At 40.5% G+C, this 18,533-nt stretch overlaps 1 protein-coding gene across 1 annotated transcript in view; it reads left to right on the forward strand.

Moving 5' to 3' along the window:
- DTNB (dystrobrevin beta) overlaps positions 1-18,533 on the forward strand; it is a gene marked incomplete at its 3' end in the record, with an annotated part of 190,990 nt that overhangs the window by 38,533 nt on the left and 133,924 nt on the right. The window contains 1 exon segment of the mRNA XM_080914824.1: positions 8,321-8,406. Within this exon segment, the coding sequence (XP_080770950.1) occupies positions 8,321-8,406 (86 nt within the window).

An 18,533-nucleotide genomic window follows, 5' to 3' on the forward strand; every position in this document is an offset into this window, starting at 1 on the left:
GAACTTACAGAGACCCACCTGCTTCTGCCTCCCAAGTGCTGGGATTTAAGGCCACCACAACTGACTACTTTTAAATTTTAATTATTTTATGTGTATGGGTATTTTGGCTGCATGCATATCTGTGTACCACACATATACAATGTCCACAGAAGCCAGAAGAAGGTGTGTGATCTCCGGAAGTGGAATTACCTGTGGCTCTCAGTTAAGCAGGTGGTGCACAGTGGGTCTGAAAAAGTGTGCTGTTGGCACAGTGACGAGAGGATCTGTCCATGGCTTGTTGGGTGGCAGACTATTTAAGATTGCTGTGTGGCTGTCATGGATACAAAAAATGGGAAAATGCAAGATGATTTGTGAAGGGACCACACACTGCGTGTTCCTGGTGATAACTGGGTGGTTGGAAATCCTTCTTACTATAAATACCCTGATATACATTATTCTGTAAATGAGTAATTGGTTAGAGACCAGCCATGGAGTCTAGTAAAAGTCCTAATGAATGATATTTTAGTGCTGTTCTAGGTTTTTTTCTATATTTGAATATAAGATTGAATCTAGGAATATTATTCATAACATGTAATAATAAGTTGAGTCAAAGAATATTTAGAATAAAGGATGCAAAACACTTAGAAGAACATTTGTGTTTCTAAAATGTTGTGAAGATTAGAAAAATTCTGTATAAGTGTTAATTATTAGAATGACTTTTAGAAGTAAAATGTTATAGTATCAGTAAAATTACTGTTGTGAGTTCAGGGAGGGTACAACCCACTTCACTGAGGAGTTGGATGTTGATCTGTGTCTCTGGCGTATACCTGGGTGCCAGTGTATGTTTTTTCTGTTTGAATACATGACATTAGTTTCTTTTCCATAGTAAGGAATAGATATTATTTTGTCTCTTTGAAGGAAGGTGAGATTTGGAGTCACAACATACACACACACACACACACACACACACACCTTTATTATTCCTTAATATTTTACATTAAAATATTATGAGAGAGAATACATAAATACAATTAAAGGGTGTTTTAAAAACATTTTGGTGATTTATTTATTTTGTTTTATGTGATGGGTATTTTGCTTGGATGTGTATCTGTATCATGTGTATGCAGTACCTAAAGAAGCCAGAGGAGGGCCTAAGATTCCTTGGAACTAGAGTTACAGATGTTTATTAGTTTTCCTGTGGATACTGGGAATTGAACCCTGCTCCTCTGGAAGAGTAGTCCGTGTTCTTGACCATTGAGCTATTCATATCTCCAGATGAAGAATTTTTAAATGCTGAGAAAAGTAGGAGTAGTGGAGGTTAAAGATCATAGTGTGAGGGAGATGAAGCTCTTGTGGAACAGAGATTTGAGAGAAATGCAAAGTGTTTTGTTTTTTAAGACAGGGTTTCTCTGGGTAGCTCTGACTGTCTTGGAACTCACTGTGTAGATCATGCTGGCCTCCAACTCAGGATCCACCTGTCTCTGTCTCTCCAGTGCTGGGGTTAATGATGTGAACCACCACAGTTCAAAATGCAGAGTCTTTAGGGTTAAAAATGTGCAAGCACATAGCTAGCCACCCTGGGGCTACTTAGTGGTTCTCAGCTTAGGATGTATTTTAAAATCATGGGAAGAGTTTCAAAAATAATGGTGAGCTTTTGGCACCCAAGGAGTATATCTAGAAATCTTAAGGGGAAATCTCAGGACAACTCGGTTACTTTGTTGATTTCCATTCTGTGGTGAATTATAGATTTGTGAGATAATAAGAAATATACATGTTGGTCTGTGGCCTAGCTCTTGACAGTTTGTGTGGGCCATGAGATCCAGGGGAATCTTATTCTTATGTGTAATCTCTGCCTTGGCTCTTGAGATAGAGCCCCTAATACCCTTGCTGATAGTGGACCGAGGGCTGGTAGTAATTTTTGTTCTAGTAGTCTTTGATGCTATTTCCTGATATGTTTTCTAAGTCACAGGGATATCTGGTACAGTTCCCAAATTCCTCAGCATCTCCTGTGTGAGAATATCTTTTGTTCTAATCAGCTGATTGGATAAAGCTCTCGGATGACCTCAGCATGGGAGTTGGTTGCTTTGGACCCAGTCTGTGAGATTGCAGTTGGATCTCGCAGCTGCAAACACTTACCTTGGGCATTACTGAGGTGCTGGGGAGTGACTTAATCCCTCTGTACATAATGAAGCTTCATAAACCCCAGGGAAATGAGTGTGAGGGCTTCTGGACGGCTGGACAAGCTCCTCTCCTGAGGAGGACATGGATCTCTGTGCCTATTCCCATGCAGATCCCATGTATCTTTTCAACACCCCTCTACTCATCTGTATCCTTCATTGTTTCCCTAAGAATAAATGTGTCGCTCTAAATTCTGCGAGTTGGTCAATTCCACCAAGCAAGTTACAGGGGTCCCCAATTTATACAGTAGGATGCATGTGTTATCTACCTACCTAGGCCTTGAAACTGGCTTCTGAGTTCTTCAGAAGGCTGTTAGGTCGATGGTGTCAGAATCATGTCTGACTGTCTCGCCTCCTCTGGCTGGGGTTAGACACGTGCTATCACAGCTGACGTTTTGTGAGGGTGCTAAGGGTGGTAATTTAGTTGCTCATGCTTGCTTACTAAGCACTTTATTCATGGAGCCATTTCCCAAGCCCTACCCTCTTTCATTCTTAATTTTTTATCTATTTTTTTCATATTTTTGCTAGAGATTTATTGGCACAATTAGTATCTATCTGCCTGACACTAGCCTTTGTACTTGACACCCCCCATTTCTATTCTCAGTTTCATTGCTTTCTGCTTTTACTCATATTCATTTTCTATTTTCTTGTTTGGAGTTTAGTCTGCTGTGTTTGTTTGTTTTCTGTAGTCGTAAGCGGTTTGGAGCCCTTTTCTGCCAGTGAAAAGTGACCATCCTCTCCTGTTAAGGCTGCTCACCTCCTCCTGGTTGTGTGGTCAAGCTGCTGTTTTCAGTATGTTTTACAAGTCACTTTTGCATGTATAATACACATGTGGAAATACAGCTCTTCTCTTTTGAGAAGCTCATTTTTTATGTGTATGGGTATTTTGCGTGCATATGTATCTGTGTGTTCCATGTGTGCAGTGTCCTCAGATTCCCTGGAACTGGAGTTGTAAATGGTTGTTAATCACCATGTGGGTGCTGGAAATCAAAACCAGATTCTCTAGGAGAGCAGCCAGTGCTCCTAACCATTGAGCCATCTGTCTCTGGTTCCTCTTTCTCTCCCCTTCAAGCATTTTGCTAGATAATACTGTCATTAACATTTTCCCTCTATGCATTGCTTCCCACCCTCCTTTAGTCCTTGGGATTACGAGGCCAGTGTTTTTCCATTGAGTTATATCTCCAGCCCTTCTTTATTTTTATTTTGAGACAGATTCTTGCTACATTCAGGCTGGCAAATTTACTGCCTGTCTCAGTCAGGATTTCTATTCCTGCACAAAACATCATGACCAAGAAGCAAGTTGGGGAAAAAAGGGTTTATTCAGCTTACACTTCCATATCGCTTTTCATCACCAGAGGAAGTCAGGACTGGAACTCAAGCAGGTCAGGAAGCAGGAGCTGATGCAGAGGCCATGGAGGGATGTCACTTACTGGCTTGCTTCCCCTGGCTTGCTCAGCCTGCTTTCTTATAGAACCCAGGTCTACCAGCGCAGGGATGGCACCACCCACAGTGGGCTGGGCCCTCCCCCTTGATCACTAGTTGAGAAAATGCCTTACAGCTGGATCTCATGGAGGCATTTCCTCAAGGGAGGCTCCTTTCTTTGTGATAACTCCAGCTTGTGTCCAGTTGACATAAAACCAGCCAGTACACTGCCTCAAAGCCTTCTGTATAAATGAAATTTTAGTGTGTGTTACCAAGCCTGACTTTGCTGTTTGCTTTGAATAGCATTTCTCTTGGATTTATTTCTTTTAAGTGGCCTTAACACCTACCCCCACCCCATGAGTGCTGAGATCACAGAAGTGTGCCACCCAGGACATAAGTTCACACTAGGAAAGCATCTAACCTCCAGAGTGTACCCTCAGCCCTTGGCACTAAGACATCTTCCATAACTGTTTTCACCCTTTTTTAATGCTAATCTAGTCAGTCTTCTGTTCTTGGACATTTGACAATTTCTGGTTCTTCGAAACTGGAGATAAGCAGCAAGTGACAATGAGTATGCATGCTTCAGGACATTGTAGGGTTTGTTTCTCTGTGTAGCCCTGGGTGTCCTGGAAACCCTGTAGACCAGGCTGGCCTCAATCTCACAGAGACCCACGTGCCTCAGCCTCCCAAATGCTAGGATTTAAAATATATGCCACCACCACCCAACAGTTTTTTAAATTAAATTTTTAAAAATTTTTTTAAACGACTTTATTTTACAAAACAAAGATAAATGTACAGATTTTAAACATTTTTTGCTTAAAATTATACATTTTTGTCAGTACTGTTTTTTCAGACATTAAAATAATTTTTACATAAAACCATGTGAATATATTTTTTTTAGTCAGTACTTGATTTTTTTCAAGGGCTTGACAGTATGCATTGAAAACCTAATAGTTACAATAAGCGTAAAGTACATGCAAAACAAAACGCAACATGGAAATAGTCAAAGTTTTCTTGTTTTGTAAATATATGTATATTTTTTTGTTTTCTTTATTTCTTGGACTTCATACAGTCTGTGAGTTGTTTCTGGGGGAGTGCAAGCCTCTGGGGTTAGCATCCCACTATCAGTGACTGCATATTATGTCTGTTCTTTTGTGACTGGGTTATCTCACTCAGGATGATATTCTCTAGGTGCAGCCATTTTCTTAAGAATTTGGTTAAGTCATTGTTTCTGGTGCCTGAGTAGTATTCCATTGTGTATATGTACCACAATTTTTGTATCCATTCATCTTCTGAAGGACATTTTAAATTAAATTTTTTGCTGCAAATAACTTTTTTATGCAGTATGTTTTGATCCCAGCTTCCCTCCCTGTGGACTTCCCCACCTATGCAGCTGCAATTCCAGGCATGACATTGTGACTAAATTATCACTGTCATAATTTCAGACATGTTTTCTCACTCTTTAGAAAACAAATAGACTAATTTAAAAACAAACAAGGAGAATAAAACAAAGAAAATTGGGCTGGAGAGATCGTTCAGTGGTTAAGAGCACAGGTTGCTCTCCCAGAGGACCCGGGTTCAATTCTCAGCAACCACATGGCAGCTCACAACTGTTTTATAACTCTAGTTCTAGGGGATCTAAAACCTCACACAGACATACATGCAGGTAAAACATCAGTGCATATGAAATAAAAACAAACAAACAAACAAACAAAAAAATAAAGCAAGTAGACACACAAAAAGAACAAAAAAGAAAAAGCATGAAAAATAAATACACACACATACTCTCTATGTCTATCTCTGTCTCTGTCTCTCTCTCTCACACACACACACACCCCAAAAATACAAGATTGGAAATCATAATAAGTAAGCAAAAGATGAGTATGCTAAAAATGACCAGACAAGGCATTGTGAGACAAAATATCTCCCAAAATACTGCTGAGTTCATTTTGTGATGGTTATCTACTGCTGTGCATGGACCCTCCCTTAAGTGTGGCTTCTATATCCTGAGATGCCATTGGAGAAAACTAACTTTTATTTTGAAAGTGGTTGTTAGTTGAGCTGGCTACTGGAGCTTGTGTCCACTTTTGCTCTCGGTGCTAGGACTCCGCCTGGCTTGGACCTGTGTGTGTGTTGCAACAGTCTGTAAGCTTATGTGTATGTCAGGCCTACTGTGTCTGCAAGGCACTGTTTCTTCAGTATTTTCCACCCTGGCTCCTACTTCCATATAGTTCCTGAGCCATGTGGGGAGCCCTGATTTGATGAAGACACCCCAATTAGGACTGAGTTTTCTAAGGTCTGTCACTATGCTCTGTCCATTGTGGGTCTCAGTATTACTTCCCATTTCCTGCAGGAAGAAGCTTCTTTGATGCTGGCTGTGAGTGAGACACTAATTTATACCCATAAATATACCCAAAAAAATAGCAGAATGTTATTAGGAGTCATTTTATTGCTATGTTCCTTTAGCAGAACAGTAGTATTTTATTTTTCCCCAGGTTCAGGCCCTGCCTAGGGTCAGGTTCCTGGCCGCTAGAGCAGTGTTGGAAATGGCTTCCATCTCACGGAATGCATCTAAACTCCAATTGGACAGGGTTGGTTACTCCCACAACTGTTGTGCCTCTATTGTCCCAGTCAGTATATCATGGAGATAGGTCACCACTGTAGATCGAAGGGTGTGTAGCTGGGTTGGTGTTTAGTTTTCTTCTCCAGTAGTGTGTAGAATAACCTTCTAGTACCATGACTTCTCCATGTTCAATGAGATATGTAGGTGTTGTCGTCAGCAATCATTGTAGCGTTCTTGAATATGGGGATTTTTGGGGAAAGAATGGAACAAGCTTTTGTTGCTGTTCAGTTTGATTTGTTTTTGTTTTTCTTTTTCTTTTTGTTTGTTTGTTTTTGTTTTTCAAGAAAGGGTTTCTTTGTGTAGGTAGCATTGTCTGTACTGGAACTTAGATCTGTAGACCAAACTAGATTTGAACTCACAGAGTTACTCCTGCCTCTGTCTCAAATTAAAGGCATGTGCACCACTACCTGGCTGAAAATGGAACGGTTTTATCTCCTATACTTACTCCCCCCCCATTTCTCTCTTTTGTTAAGGGTCCAGTTGACATAAATAATTGCATTTATATACCACCTCCCCAGTTGTTTATTCCAGGCAACAGCAGATACATGAAGACTTGTAGTCCTTGCTTTCCAATCCCATCAGAACCATTGTTAGTGACCACTGTGAGGTCTGAGGTATGGCAGTGCTGCAGCGGGGGCAGGGAGGCATTCTTTCTTAAGGCCTGTGCTTTGGCTGCACACTGCATGCAACCTCCTCACCATGCCCAGTGCAGTCCTTAGCCCCCAGTTCTTATGCTGCTTCTTCTGCTCCTTCTGAAGAGCCCATGCTTTTATGTTGGGGTGGTAGTGCATGCTTGCTATTCCAGCATCTGGGAGACTGAGACGGGGATTGCTCCGAGTTCAAAACCAGCCTGGGTATCATAATGAGTTCCAAATCACCGAGGTATAGGAAGACCACATGTAAAATTTTAAAATAGAGTGCACTTTTTAGATCCAACTAAAAACTCTTCAGACACTGACATTTTTCGTATAACAGAATGGCTGTTTGACAGAGGAATATTCTTCATCATTCCAGACCCACATTGCCTTACATATAGAATATTATCTTTATTTCTGAAGAATTATATATTTATAAAAATCCCTTCCACATTTTAGTTACTTATAGGGTTTCTTGTTTATGAATGAACTCACCGAGATGTCATAGTTAAAAACTCAGCTCAAATAAAAGAGGCTTATAGACCATGTTCTTTTCAGATGCGATCTTTTCAAATACAAGGAAGCTCGGAAGCGGAAAGCACTGTGTTTTCTTAGTACTCAAGATTGAGTCTGGGGCCTCAGGCATGCATTCACTCTACACTAAGCTGTATCCCCAGCCTGGGAAATGTTCTCTGGGCCCTGTGACTATAACAGGGTGTTTTGCTTTTTCAAAACCAACATGCTAATCTCTTTCATTACAAAGTTGTTTTGTTCTAAGTTACTGTGAAACTTTGTGATCACAGACTTTATAAGATTACCATAGGGGCTGGAGAGGTGGTTCAGAGGTTAAGAGCACTGACTCTTCTTCCAAAGGTCCTGAGTTCAATTCCCAGCGACCACATGGTGGCTCACAACCATCTGTAATGGGATCTGGTGTCTTTTGCTGTGTCTGGAGACAGTTCATAAAAATAAATAAATCTTAAATTTAAAAAAAAAAAAAAAGATTACCACAAAGGCCCACTGTTAGCCTGCACATGCTGACTTTAAGCAGCTATGGAATATCTGTCTACAGTGACAGCAAGTGTGACTGAAGGGTGACATACTCTGGTGCTGTCCTTCTCTGCTGCAGGTGTACAGCATGCATCAGGTTTTCCTTTCATCTTTCCAGTGTTACCCTTCCCCTCACAGTGGTGTATGGTTTGGGCTTCTCAGAATAAATACTTAACATTGTTGCATAAAGACTGTTGCAAGGAAAACAGCTAAGAGCATTCTGTGAAGTCTTCATAGCAGTGTGTGACCATAAACCGCTGTTATCCTGATGTTGGCGTATTTTTAAATGGTATTCAAAGGATGAAAAGTGGAGTTTATAAATATGGTAAAGTATTTAAGGGCGAGAATCAGTTTATCAATTGCTCAGTATTTAGAGACTTTGTTGGTTACTTTTGTGCTTCAGATAGCAATTATTTCTATTATTTATTTTGCAGTGAGGGCCGAGGCAAGTTGACTGTATTTTCAGTTAAAGCTATGTTAGCAACCATGTGTGGTGGAAAAATGCTGGACAAATTGAGATGTAAGTATTTTCATGTTATTTGAAAGTTTTTGTTTTCAAATTAGCATGTTTAAACAATGTTAAGTGAATGAATGTTTATAGAACTTTAGCTGAGGCTACATTGTAGCAGTTGACTCCAAATACATGAGCTGTGCCACCTGCTGCTCAGAAGGACAAGTCTACTTCACATTCTAGTAGTTCTTTTTAAAGTGAGAAAACTAAACTTCAGAATAATGCTATTGACATTTAAAAATGCTTTAAAATCCTTTAAAATGCTTTACATATTAGTAGAAATGTGATTGGAGATGATTGGGTTTTAGTTAAAAAGCAAGTTTAATTACTTTTACTAGGCTTAGTCATGTTCAGCCTTCTTACTAACTCCATTCTTCATCAGGTGATGTTTGTTGGGATCAAACTGTTCTTTAGTCAGAAATCGACAGCCGATCTCCCTCTCTTCCTGTCCTCTGCCAGTGATTTTGTTGTTGAAGCTGTCATTTGCTTTTTGTTTCTGCACCCCCCTTTCTATGGGCCACCATTTCTGCACTCACTGTTCAGTAGATAGTATAAGAGGGAGACTCCATCAAGTCAGAGAAGATGCAATTTATAACGAATTTTGCTGCGTGTGGTTCTTTTGCTTACCCAGCTATCAGTTTAGGTACCACCATGCCAGGCTTAGAGCCTAGATTTAAGCTACTGTTTTTCTACTGTGCTAATATTGTCACGGCAGAGACAGATGTGGGGTCAGGTGCTGCTCTTCAGAGAAATTAAAGCAGAGCTGTGGGTTTTAAGCAAGCATTGAAATTGTGTGTATTGGGGCTAGGGCAGATGACTCAGGAGATTAAAGTACTTGTTGGAAGCATAACAGGGCTCCAGAACCCACATGGTGGGAAGAGATGGCCAGTCCCTATGAGTTGCAGGATGCGCACACACAGATATCATCATTTAAAAAGACAGAATTCTAATGTTTTATGTTTGAATGAACCATAATTTCATCCATATTACCTCTTTAATCTCCATAAAAAGGATAAGAAAGAAAAAAATGAGAAAAATCTTTATATAAGTGGCTTTTAATATTTGAAACCTATACTGTTCAGGGGTCAGCTATACTGTGTTCTTTTTATGGTTTTTATTGTTTGGTTGTGTGTCCTTTGCCACTGGCTGAATGGATGGTGTTAGAGGCGCACTATCTTTTAGAGACCTTTCTTTGCTTTTGACTTGCTTGTTATTGTATGCCACTGTCCGGGAAACATCACAAATGTAATATTGTACTTAAGTGGTTATTATGGGAGAAAAATTAGGAAACATGATTTGAATACTCAGTTTTGGCTGCCATGAGAATCTTCCCACTGGTGTCCTGTTCTCGGATGTGCTGTCTTTGCTTGAGGTGGCTGAATCATGGCCTAGGCCTTCCTTTATTTCCCCTCTGCCTTTACAGAAATGTATTTTTATTTATGTGCTTGTGCTTGTGCCTGCTTCATACAGGTTCCTTCACAGGCCAGAAGATGGTGTTAGATCTGCTGGAACTGGAGTTACAGGAGGTTGTGAACTGTGTAGGTGCTAGGAATGGAACCCAGGTCTTCCACAAGAAAGTAAATGGTTTTACTGCTGGTCTCTCCAGTCCACCCCTTCCACCTTTTAAAGTTGGCATTTTAAAATATCAAAATAGCATTTCAAATAACTTAAACAAACATTTGTGTTTTGGGTGTGAAATGTGTTAGATTTTTTTTCAGAAATGTTTTGAGTATTTCTATTTGTAAGACATTTGTAGAAGTGTCCCTTATCATGGGCCTTAGGATTGTATCTTATTGAAAGGTAATTTATATAGGATGCTAAATGCCAATGACTAGTAATCAGAGTATAGACTTTAGTTAAAGTGTGATCAGAACCCAATAGCAGCAACCCCCAGTGGAGCAGCCCCTGTCGGCTGAAGCCACACCTGCCAAACTTAGTTTATACTTGATGCAACTAATTTAAACCCCTTCTAGTCATACTAAAAGTGGCAAATAATTCATTTATTTTATATATTTATTTTTGTATATTTACTTTAAATTTTATTTAAAAGCTAGTGTCTTTAAGTAGTGAAACAGATGTATGGAGAAGACTGTAAAAATGCTTTTGTCTATTTATTCAGTGGACTTGTGGGGGAACAGTTAGGTGTGCCTCTAGTTACAGACACACACATACCCACACCCACACAACACACATTCGCGCGTGCACACATATACATACACCTCACACTTCTTTATTCTCATTTTTTGAGTTTATATAGTAATATAATGAAGCCTAGAGCTCTTTGGCTTCAGGATGCTCCCACCTCAACTTAGACAGTCTAAATATATTAAAATACTAACAGTAGTTTTCCCTGTTGAACACACTGGGTTTCAGTAGTGCCAGGGTATACATCTTATCTTTTACATGTCTCTGAAAGACTGAATTTTGAGTAGAGAAAAGTTAACCTGAGATTCTTTCTGCTCTGTTTGCTTAGGATTGACTTTTAACACCGTTGTTTCAGTTGCTTGCTTCTGGTGTTTCATTAACAGGTTGCAGAGAGGCCTCTGGCTTCAGTTCAATGGTTTCCCTGTTCAGAAGTCTTCTTCCTTCTCTAGGGTCTTAATCACCTGTCACTCTACCCTCACTGGTAGCTCTTGACTTCTCTTTTAATCTGCATCAGCGATGCCCGTGTTTGGCATTTTTGGGATAACTGGAATGCTTTAGAAGTAAGAAATGTTCTCTATATCTGCATTTTATGAACTATAACAATGAAAAGCAAAAACTAAGAGAAGCTGTATTGGTCAGGTTGCTCTAGAGAAACAGAAATCACTCACATGCACACGAACACATACACAGTGACACAGACAGACGGACAGACACAAATATATATGTAAAGGGGGATTTATTATAGTGGCTCACAGGCTGTGCTCCAGCTAGCCTAACCATAGCTGCCTACCAACAGAACATCCTAGAAGCCAGTAGTTGTTCAGTCTATGAGACTGTTTGTCTCAGCTAGTTTTCAGTAAATGACAGAATTTCAAAGGAGGGTTTAATGCCAGTGAAGGTGTGGAATTACTAGACACAGAGCAGAAAGAGCAGAAAACAGGCACACAGTGGATGGTTCCTTCTTCCGTCTGTTATATAGGCTACCACAAGGAGGTGTGACCCACCTCAGAAGATCCTGATTACAAGTGGCTCTTCCCATTTCAAATGCCTTAATTAAGGGAGAATATCACTCACAGGTGTCCCTAACTCCTTGGGTTTTCCTTAATTCCAGACGTTAGTTGACAACCAAGAACAGCCATCTCAGAAGCCAAGAACTCTTTTTAAGGTGGGTGTGGCTGGGTCAGCAAAAGCTTTCAGATGAGCCCCTCTTCTTCTGACTTCATCAGCAACATGGGATTTTAACCAGTTTGAGAATGCAGTGTGCCTTGTACTTAGTTTATGGTGTGTGCTTATAACAGATGTGGATACATGGCTCTCCTAGTTAAGTCACTCAGTTGGCTGAAAGATGGCAGGAGTTGGAAGTCACCTTTGCCAGGGAACATTCATGTAAAAGGGAAATGTCTGTCCATTAATAGACTTGTCCCTTTAGTCTGAACAGTCCTGTCACCTTGCAGAAGCCTGTCATGGGTTTCAGGAGGACGAAAGGAGAAGACAGACAGTTGGAAGCAGTCAGTAGGAAGAGGGCTGTTCTCACTAGGAACACAATCAAACATGTGCTGCTCTTAGGTCAGTAGTATGCCTGTTACACAGGGGAGAGAGCACTTTAGGAACTGGATGAGGTGTACACTGAAGGGCTCAGTCGTGGGATTTCCACAAGGGATAAAACCTACTCCCCTCCCCCAACACTCGCTTTTTCTTTCAGCTAGGAACAGCTGTTGAGGAATGAGTGTGATTTCTTTCAGAACTGTATAAATAGAAAGTTCATCCTGTACACCAGAACAGGGTAGGGTTTTAATTAGAGAGCTAATATATTTTTTCTTTCAGTGCCAAAAATGGAACAGGTCTCATACCTGTTACACACCTTCTGTCACCACCAAACCCTTGTTCTTGGTGTTTTTATTGAATTTTATTTGCTTCTTTAGATTTTGTTATATGCAGTTAATAAATTATACTTATTTAGATTCATTACTTGTTATACTTTATTTGAGATTAGTTTTGCACCACTTTTCTGCAGATACGGGAAGCCTATTAAAAACAAAAAATAAAAAAAACCAAACCAGGAGAAAAAACCCTGGTAGTTAAACCAGTAACTCAAGAGTAACGAGTTGCCTCATTACATCTTCAGCTTCTGGATCTCGCTGTACTTTTCTTAAAATAAACAAACATGTTCTTCCCCTTACCCCTTATGATCTGTGCCCTTTTCATGATTAGAAAATTACTACTTTGAGTCCATTCAACATGACATAGAAACTGAGTGGAGCTGAAAATAATACATTTCTGTGAGTGTGGCTAGTCATGTGATTCTCTGGTTATTTTCCCCTTTACGTTGTTAAATGAGTTAAATGTAGGCTTGTTGATGTGTTCTGTACGTGTTTGTGATCATGATGCTGCATACCTGTACATACATGGCTGCTAAAGTCTCTAGTCCTGCTTCTCATGGCTATGAGTTACTCACTGTCTTATTGGAATAAGACAATTTTAACTGTGTAAATGTATGTGAATACATAAAGTAGTAACAAAGAACTCAATTAATAAGTGACTTAGGGCTGCAGAGGTGGCTCAGCGGTTAGGAGCACTGGCTGCTCTTCCAGAGGTCCTCAGTTCAATCCCAGCAACCACATGGTGGCTCACAACCATCTGTAATGAGATCTGATGTCTAAAGACAGCTACAGTGTACTTATATATAATAAATAAATAAATCTTAAAAAACCTTTAATAAGTTACTTATATACATTAAGGTTTATATTCCTCATGCTAAAATAAGCTCAGAGGCTGCTGAGTTCAAAGTTGGTCCCATGACCTGAGGCATCGTCAGAGTGCAGTTCTTTTCTGCTGTTATGTGTGGTACCCTCCTTGGGGTAATGTGATGATTGCCACATCCTGGACTCAGGTATTCATTCCTGAGAGAGAAAGAAGATACCTGTGATAGGAGACCAACATGTCTCCAGAAATCTGCTCAAGTTACAGTCTGGACAGGAGGCAGGGAAGACATTTAAAAAAATAAAACATGCACACTGCCACAGTAAACACCATAGGGATTCAGGTGAGTGAGAGGGAAGGAGACGTTACATGGATGCCTTGAGGTGTCTGCTACACCTCACACCGACCCTTTGTTCTCACTCTGACAATATGTGAATAGCAGCCAGCTCTTTAAAAACAGGGTCACTGTGCTCTTCCTCCATCTTAAGAACACAGCATCTCCAAGCCCTCTGCAGTCCTTCAGACTCAGTACTGACTGCAGGCATGCGAGGCCCCATGCAGTTCATGTGGATGCTAGGGATGGTACCCATCTCCAGTTTGTTTGTTTCGGTCAGGGCTTTCTTTCATCCCATGCAGTTCCTAGCATTGAAATGTCTTCATTTTGATCTCTCTTCCCCATCATTAGCCGCCACTTCTATAATCCATGCTCTTTTGTGTATATAGCTTTGCAGCAGGTGGCTGCAGATCTGGTCCATCTTCTCGTCACATTCATTAGCTGTCTGCTCCTGAGAGGTAGCTTTTAAACACTTCATCTTCACTTAACCATTTCAAAATCAAACTCAGCTCTTTTGTCTCTCGGAGTTTCTTTCATAGTAGAAACACCATATTTATTTTTCAGTGTCAGTGTTCTGCCAGAGTCAGAATGTTCTTTTCAGTGCCGGCTTCTGGATTCCCAGCAGAGGAGGACATAGCTATGAACCTCAGGCGGAGGCTCTTGGACCCCTTGACTCACTGCGGGTCTTAATGCCGTCTGTGTCCTGCGTCCTCCTCATTGCTCCAGATCTTCTTTCTTAGGCTCTAGATACGAAATTCCTTTTCTTTAGACTTGTTTGGGGGTGGGTTCATTCCCTAGAGTCACATAAACCAAAACTGGAGTGGCAAGGGAGGTGGAGGCAGAACCATTCTTCACTGTGTAGTGAGTTCCAGGACCTGTGAGCATATGTGCAGTAGAGGTCATACTTCCCTGTCACTTGTTTCTTTTCTCCCCACTCTGGATGAAAAGAGGAGTGACCGAGACAAGAACTCTTTACGGAGACTTGAGTAGTGTTGCTAGATTTTTCTCATCTTCCTTGTCAGTCTTTCTGTTTAAAACAGGATTTTATTTTATCAAAACATCTTGGGATAGAAACGTTTATGCAGCATATTAGTTACTTGCCTGTTGTAGTGATAGAGTACTTTGGTAAGAACAAGTCAGGAAGAAGTGATTTATTTTGGCTTATGGTCCTAGAGGGGAAACGTTCATCACAGGGATGAGGGCACGGCAGCAGGAGTGTGAGGCTGGCCTGGCAGTTAGGAAGCAGTGACCATATCTTTTCTACAATAAGAAGCAGAAAGGGGTTGTGGGAGGTGAGGCCAGCCCTAACAACAAGCTAAACAGTTGTCCTCATCCCACAGGCGAGTGTAGTTTTTACCCTTCATCAAGGAAACACATGGAGACCACTATAGAAAACTACAACCGATCAAAATGCAGAACTCTGGAGCTCAGTTCCTGTACCCAAGGTCAAGGAACTTTGCAAGAAAGGGGATGGCAAGACTGTGAGAGCCAGAGGATCAGGGAGTTTGCGGCCTATGGCCAAGGTGTGCAGCTAAGAGTACACCACACAGCAGATCTAGCAAAGAGGTTTATTGGGGGAATAGTGAAAGTAAAAGACTGTCTCAGAGTGAGGATGAGAGAGGTGGGGAGGGTGAGGTGGAGGGAGAGACAGAGAGATACAGAGCCACACAGAGACAGAGATAGGGTGAGAGAGAGACAGACACATAGAGAAGGACAGAGAGAGACAGATATAGACAGAGAAAGACAGGGAGAGGGAGAGAGAGTGAATGCAAGAAGGACAGACAGAGACTGGCAAGAGACTGAGAGGTATGAGGAACAAGACAAAACAACCAGGGCTGGCTTAGGCCTTTTAAAGGGGTGCATGTCACCTACACACAACTCTGGTGATAGTGGAAATACATGGTGGCTGATGATGACACAAGCTACCCAAGCTGCTGCAGCTGAAAGGCAGGCTGGCACCGAGTTTACAACAGTTACACTCAAAGTCTTGCCAACATGGCCGACTAAACATGAGCTGAGTAGTGACAATAGATAATGCTGGATTGGACAGGGAAAAGCCCACATGGCCTCAGCTCTGCACAGAGAACTACCGGACTAGGAATGCTGGGAGTGGGGGAAATGTCTTCTCCAGAGAAAAAACACACCAATTGGTTATTCAGTGCCAAGTGATCAGCTCTAAAAACATGCATACAAGGTGTGTGTGTGTGTCACACATACATATAAGACATTATACAGACTAAGCAGGTTGTCTTTAGTAATAACATGGAATAACAATATAGGCCATGTTAGTACAATTTTAAAATTGATAATTTTTTTAATCTATTCCAACTAGCTCACAAATAAATGAGACAAACTATATAATTTGTTTAATAGGCTTTATGGCACACTAACTGAGCAGTTAATAATCTATTCTATTGTTCTAAGCTGATATGGCTACCTCCCAACCAAAATCCCTAATATACTTACATTTAATTATTAGTCTGGCTTTCTATATGCCAGTTGTGTTCCTGTGGGGGCTCCTGGATCCTGTCCTCATCATCAATCCTCTCTCTCTCTCTCTCTCTCTCTCTCTCTCTCTCTCTCTCTCTCTCTCTCTCTCTCTCTCTCTCTGTTTCTCCCCCTCTCTCTCCTGGCTGGGATCAGAAACCCAGCCCTATTTTCTCTTCTGCTCAGCCACTGGCTGATCAGCTTCATTTTTTGACTGAGAAGTCAAAAAAATACATGGGGAACAATGTTTCTACAGCATTGAGACAAGAGATACTTAGAATAAGCATTACAATGCCACATCTGGATTGCAGCAGATACAGGAGCAGAGAAAGCAGCATTTAAATAAGACAAGGATAATCTTTGCACAGTGCCTACATTCGCTCCTTTTAGTCCATTAAAGCCTTTTCTCTTACACTAATAAACTATACAGTGATAACAGTTAGGAAGCAGTCAGGTAAGATTGGCATTCACAATGTCCAGTCATCTGCATTTGGCAACTTTTGATAAAACTCTCTACTATCTCTCCTGCCCTGGTCAGTTCAAAGTTCTACACTTAAACATTTTAAAAATATGTATTTATTTATTTTCTGTGAATTCACTGTAGCTGTGTTCAGACACACCAGAAGAGGGCATCAGATCCCATTACAGATGGTTGTGAGCCACTATGTGGTTGCTGGGAATTGAACTGAGGACCTCTGGAAGAGCAGCCAGTGCTCTTAACCATTGAGCCATCTCCCCAGCCCCTACACTTAAACATTCTTATCATAATTTGCATTAGACCTTTTGTAATTCTAAACAACTTAAATGTACATTTAGTCTTCAACCCCATCAGAGATTAGAGAAAGAATAAATATTATCTGAGTAAGCAGGAAGTGTAGGCAAGCAACTTCCAAAATTATAGAAATGATAGACAATTGGCTGTCTGGACAGCCTCCTCCCTCCCAAATTGTCTCTACAGCGTTGGAGCATTCATCTTTCAGCCTTCTGACCTAGTACATCTGACAGACTCCTTTGTGAAGCAGAAATTATGGAGGACTGTTTACTTTGTCCTGGCAAAGCTCAGCAATTGACTTCCCTGCATCCATGTTTGTCTATTCTGGACAGCATCTGTCTGCAGTTGAAGCACGGCCAGTCTTGTCCAGTTGCTAGCTTGCAGTATTTGAAGCAAAGTCCATATGGAAATTCTTTGATGCTCATCATCTTCTTTGAAGTAGAATGGGGGTGTTGCCAGGAGCTGACATGTTTCATAATAAAAAAAGCCTTAAAATAATAAAACATCTTAAGTTGCCATGTTCTGTAGGTCTCTGAGGGTTTTGAAGACCTTCTATCTATCTATATCAGAATTGGCAAATGTTGCTTGTTACTAGCTATTTACTATCTGATCAAGCTAGGAAGCATCTATAATTAACTAGTGTCTGACATGACCATAAGTTTAATTAACTATTAATTTGCATTACTTAATTATTCTAAACCGTTTGTAGTAGCATCCCTTAAAAGGATCAGAACTTAATATTGCGTTTTTAAGAATCACCTAGGTGGTTATTGTGTTCCTGCTCTTTTTGTTCTTCCTCTCTTGCTCTCCTGCCTTACCCCTCCTCTCCCCCTTCCTTTCCCCCCTCTCTCCACGTGCTCATGGCCGGCCTCTGCTCCTCTACTTCTCTACTTTCTCTCTCTGCCTCTACCACCCTCTTAACTCACCCTATGACCTGAATAAACTATTTTGTACTAAAAAGAAAAAAAAAATCACCTAGGTGTAATACCTCAACCAAGCTGAAAACATATATACATAGTATATTATAACAAAATACAATCCTATATCTGTATCAATATACAAAGAAAATACATTCCTATATCTGTATCAATATACAAAGATATAAATCAGTGTAACCAAATTTAGCCATAATTTGTATATACAAAGATCTATACTGATGTAACAAAATATAACCTCAATTTTCTGTTGTTATTCAAAGATTTATACCATTGTAAGATTTTTGGTTTGTTAACAGCTTTCTAGTTTAAAAGTAGATTTAATATGGGCTGGATGGCTCATTGGTGAAGAGCATTGACTGCTCTTCCAAAGAACTAGATTCAATTCCTAGAACCCACATGGCAGCTCATAACGGTCTGTAACTCCAAGATCTGACACCCTCACACAGATATATATGCAGACCAAACACTAATGAAGGAAAATAAGAATCAAATTAAAAAGTAGATTCAGTAATCTTCTCTCTATTCCTACTATTCCTACAGTGTCTCATGCTGTTCAGGCTGGTTTTGAAATTGTTATATCATCTCATTCTCCTTCCTCTGCCTTCTCAGTGCTGTGTTTATGTCTTATAAACGCAGATAGTAAAGAATAAAGACATGCTGTTTCAAAGTTTTCTTGGACCAGTGGGTTGCACAAATAAAAGCTAATTATCCTTCAGTTCCATGGACTTAGAAAGGTGGGGGTTGGATGGCTCAGCAGTTA

This window comes from Micromys minutus (genome assembly GCF_963924665.1).
Source record: "Micromys minutus genome assembly, chromosome: 1".
Classification (NCBI taxonomy): Eukaryota; Metazoa; Chordata; class Mammalia; order Rodentia; family Muridae; genus Micromys; species Micromys minutus.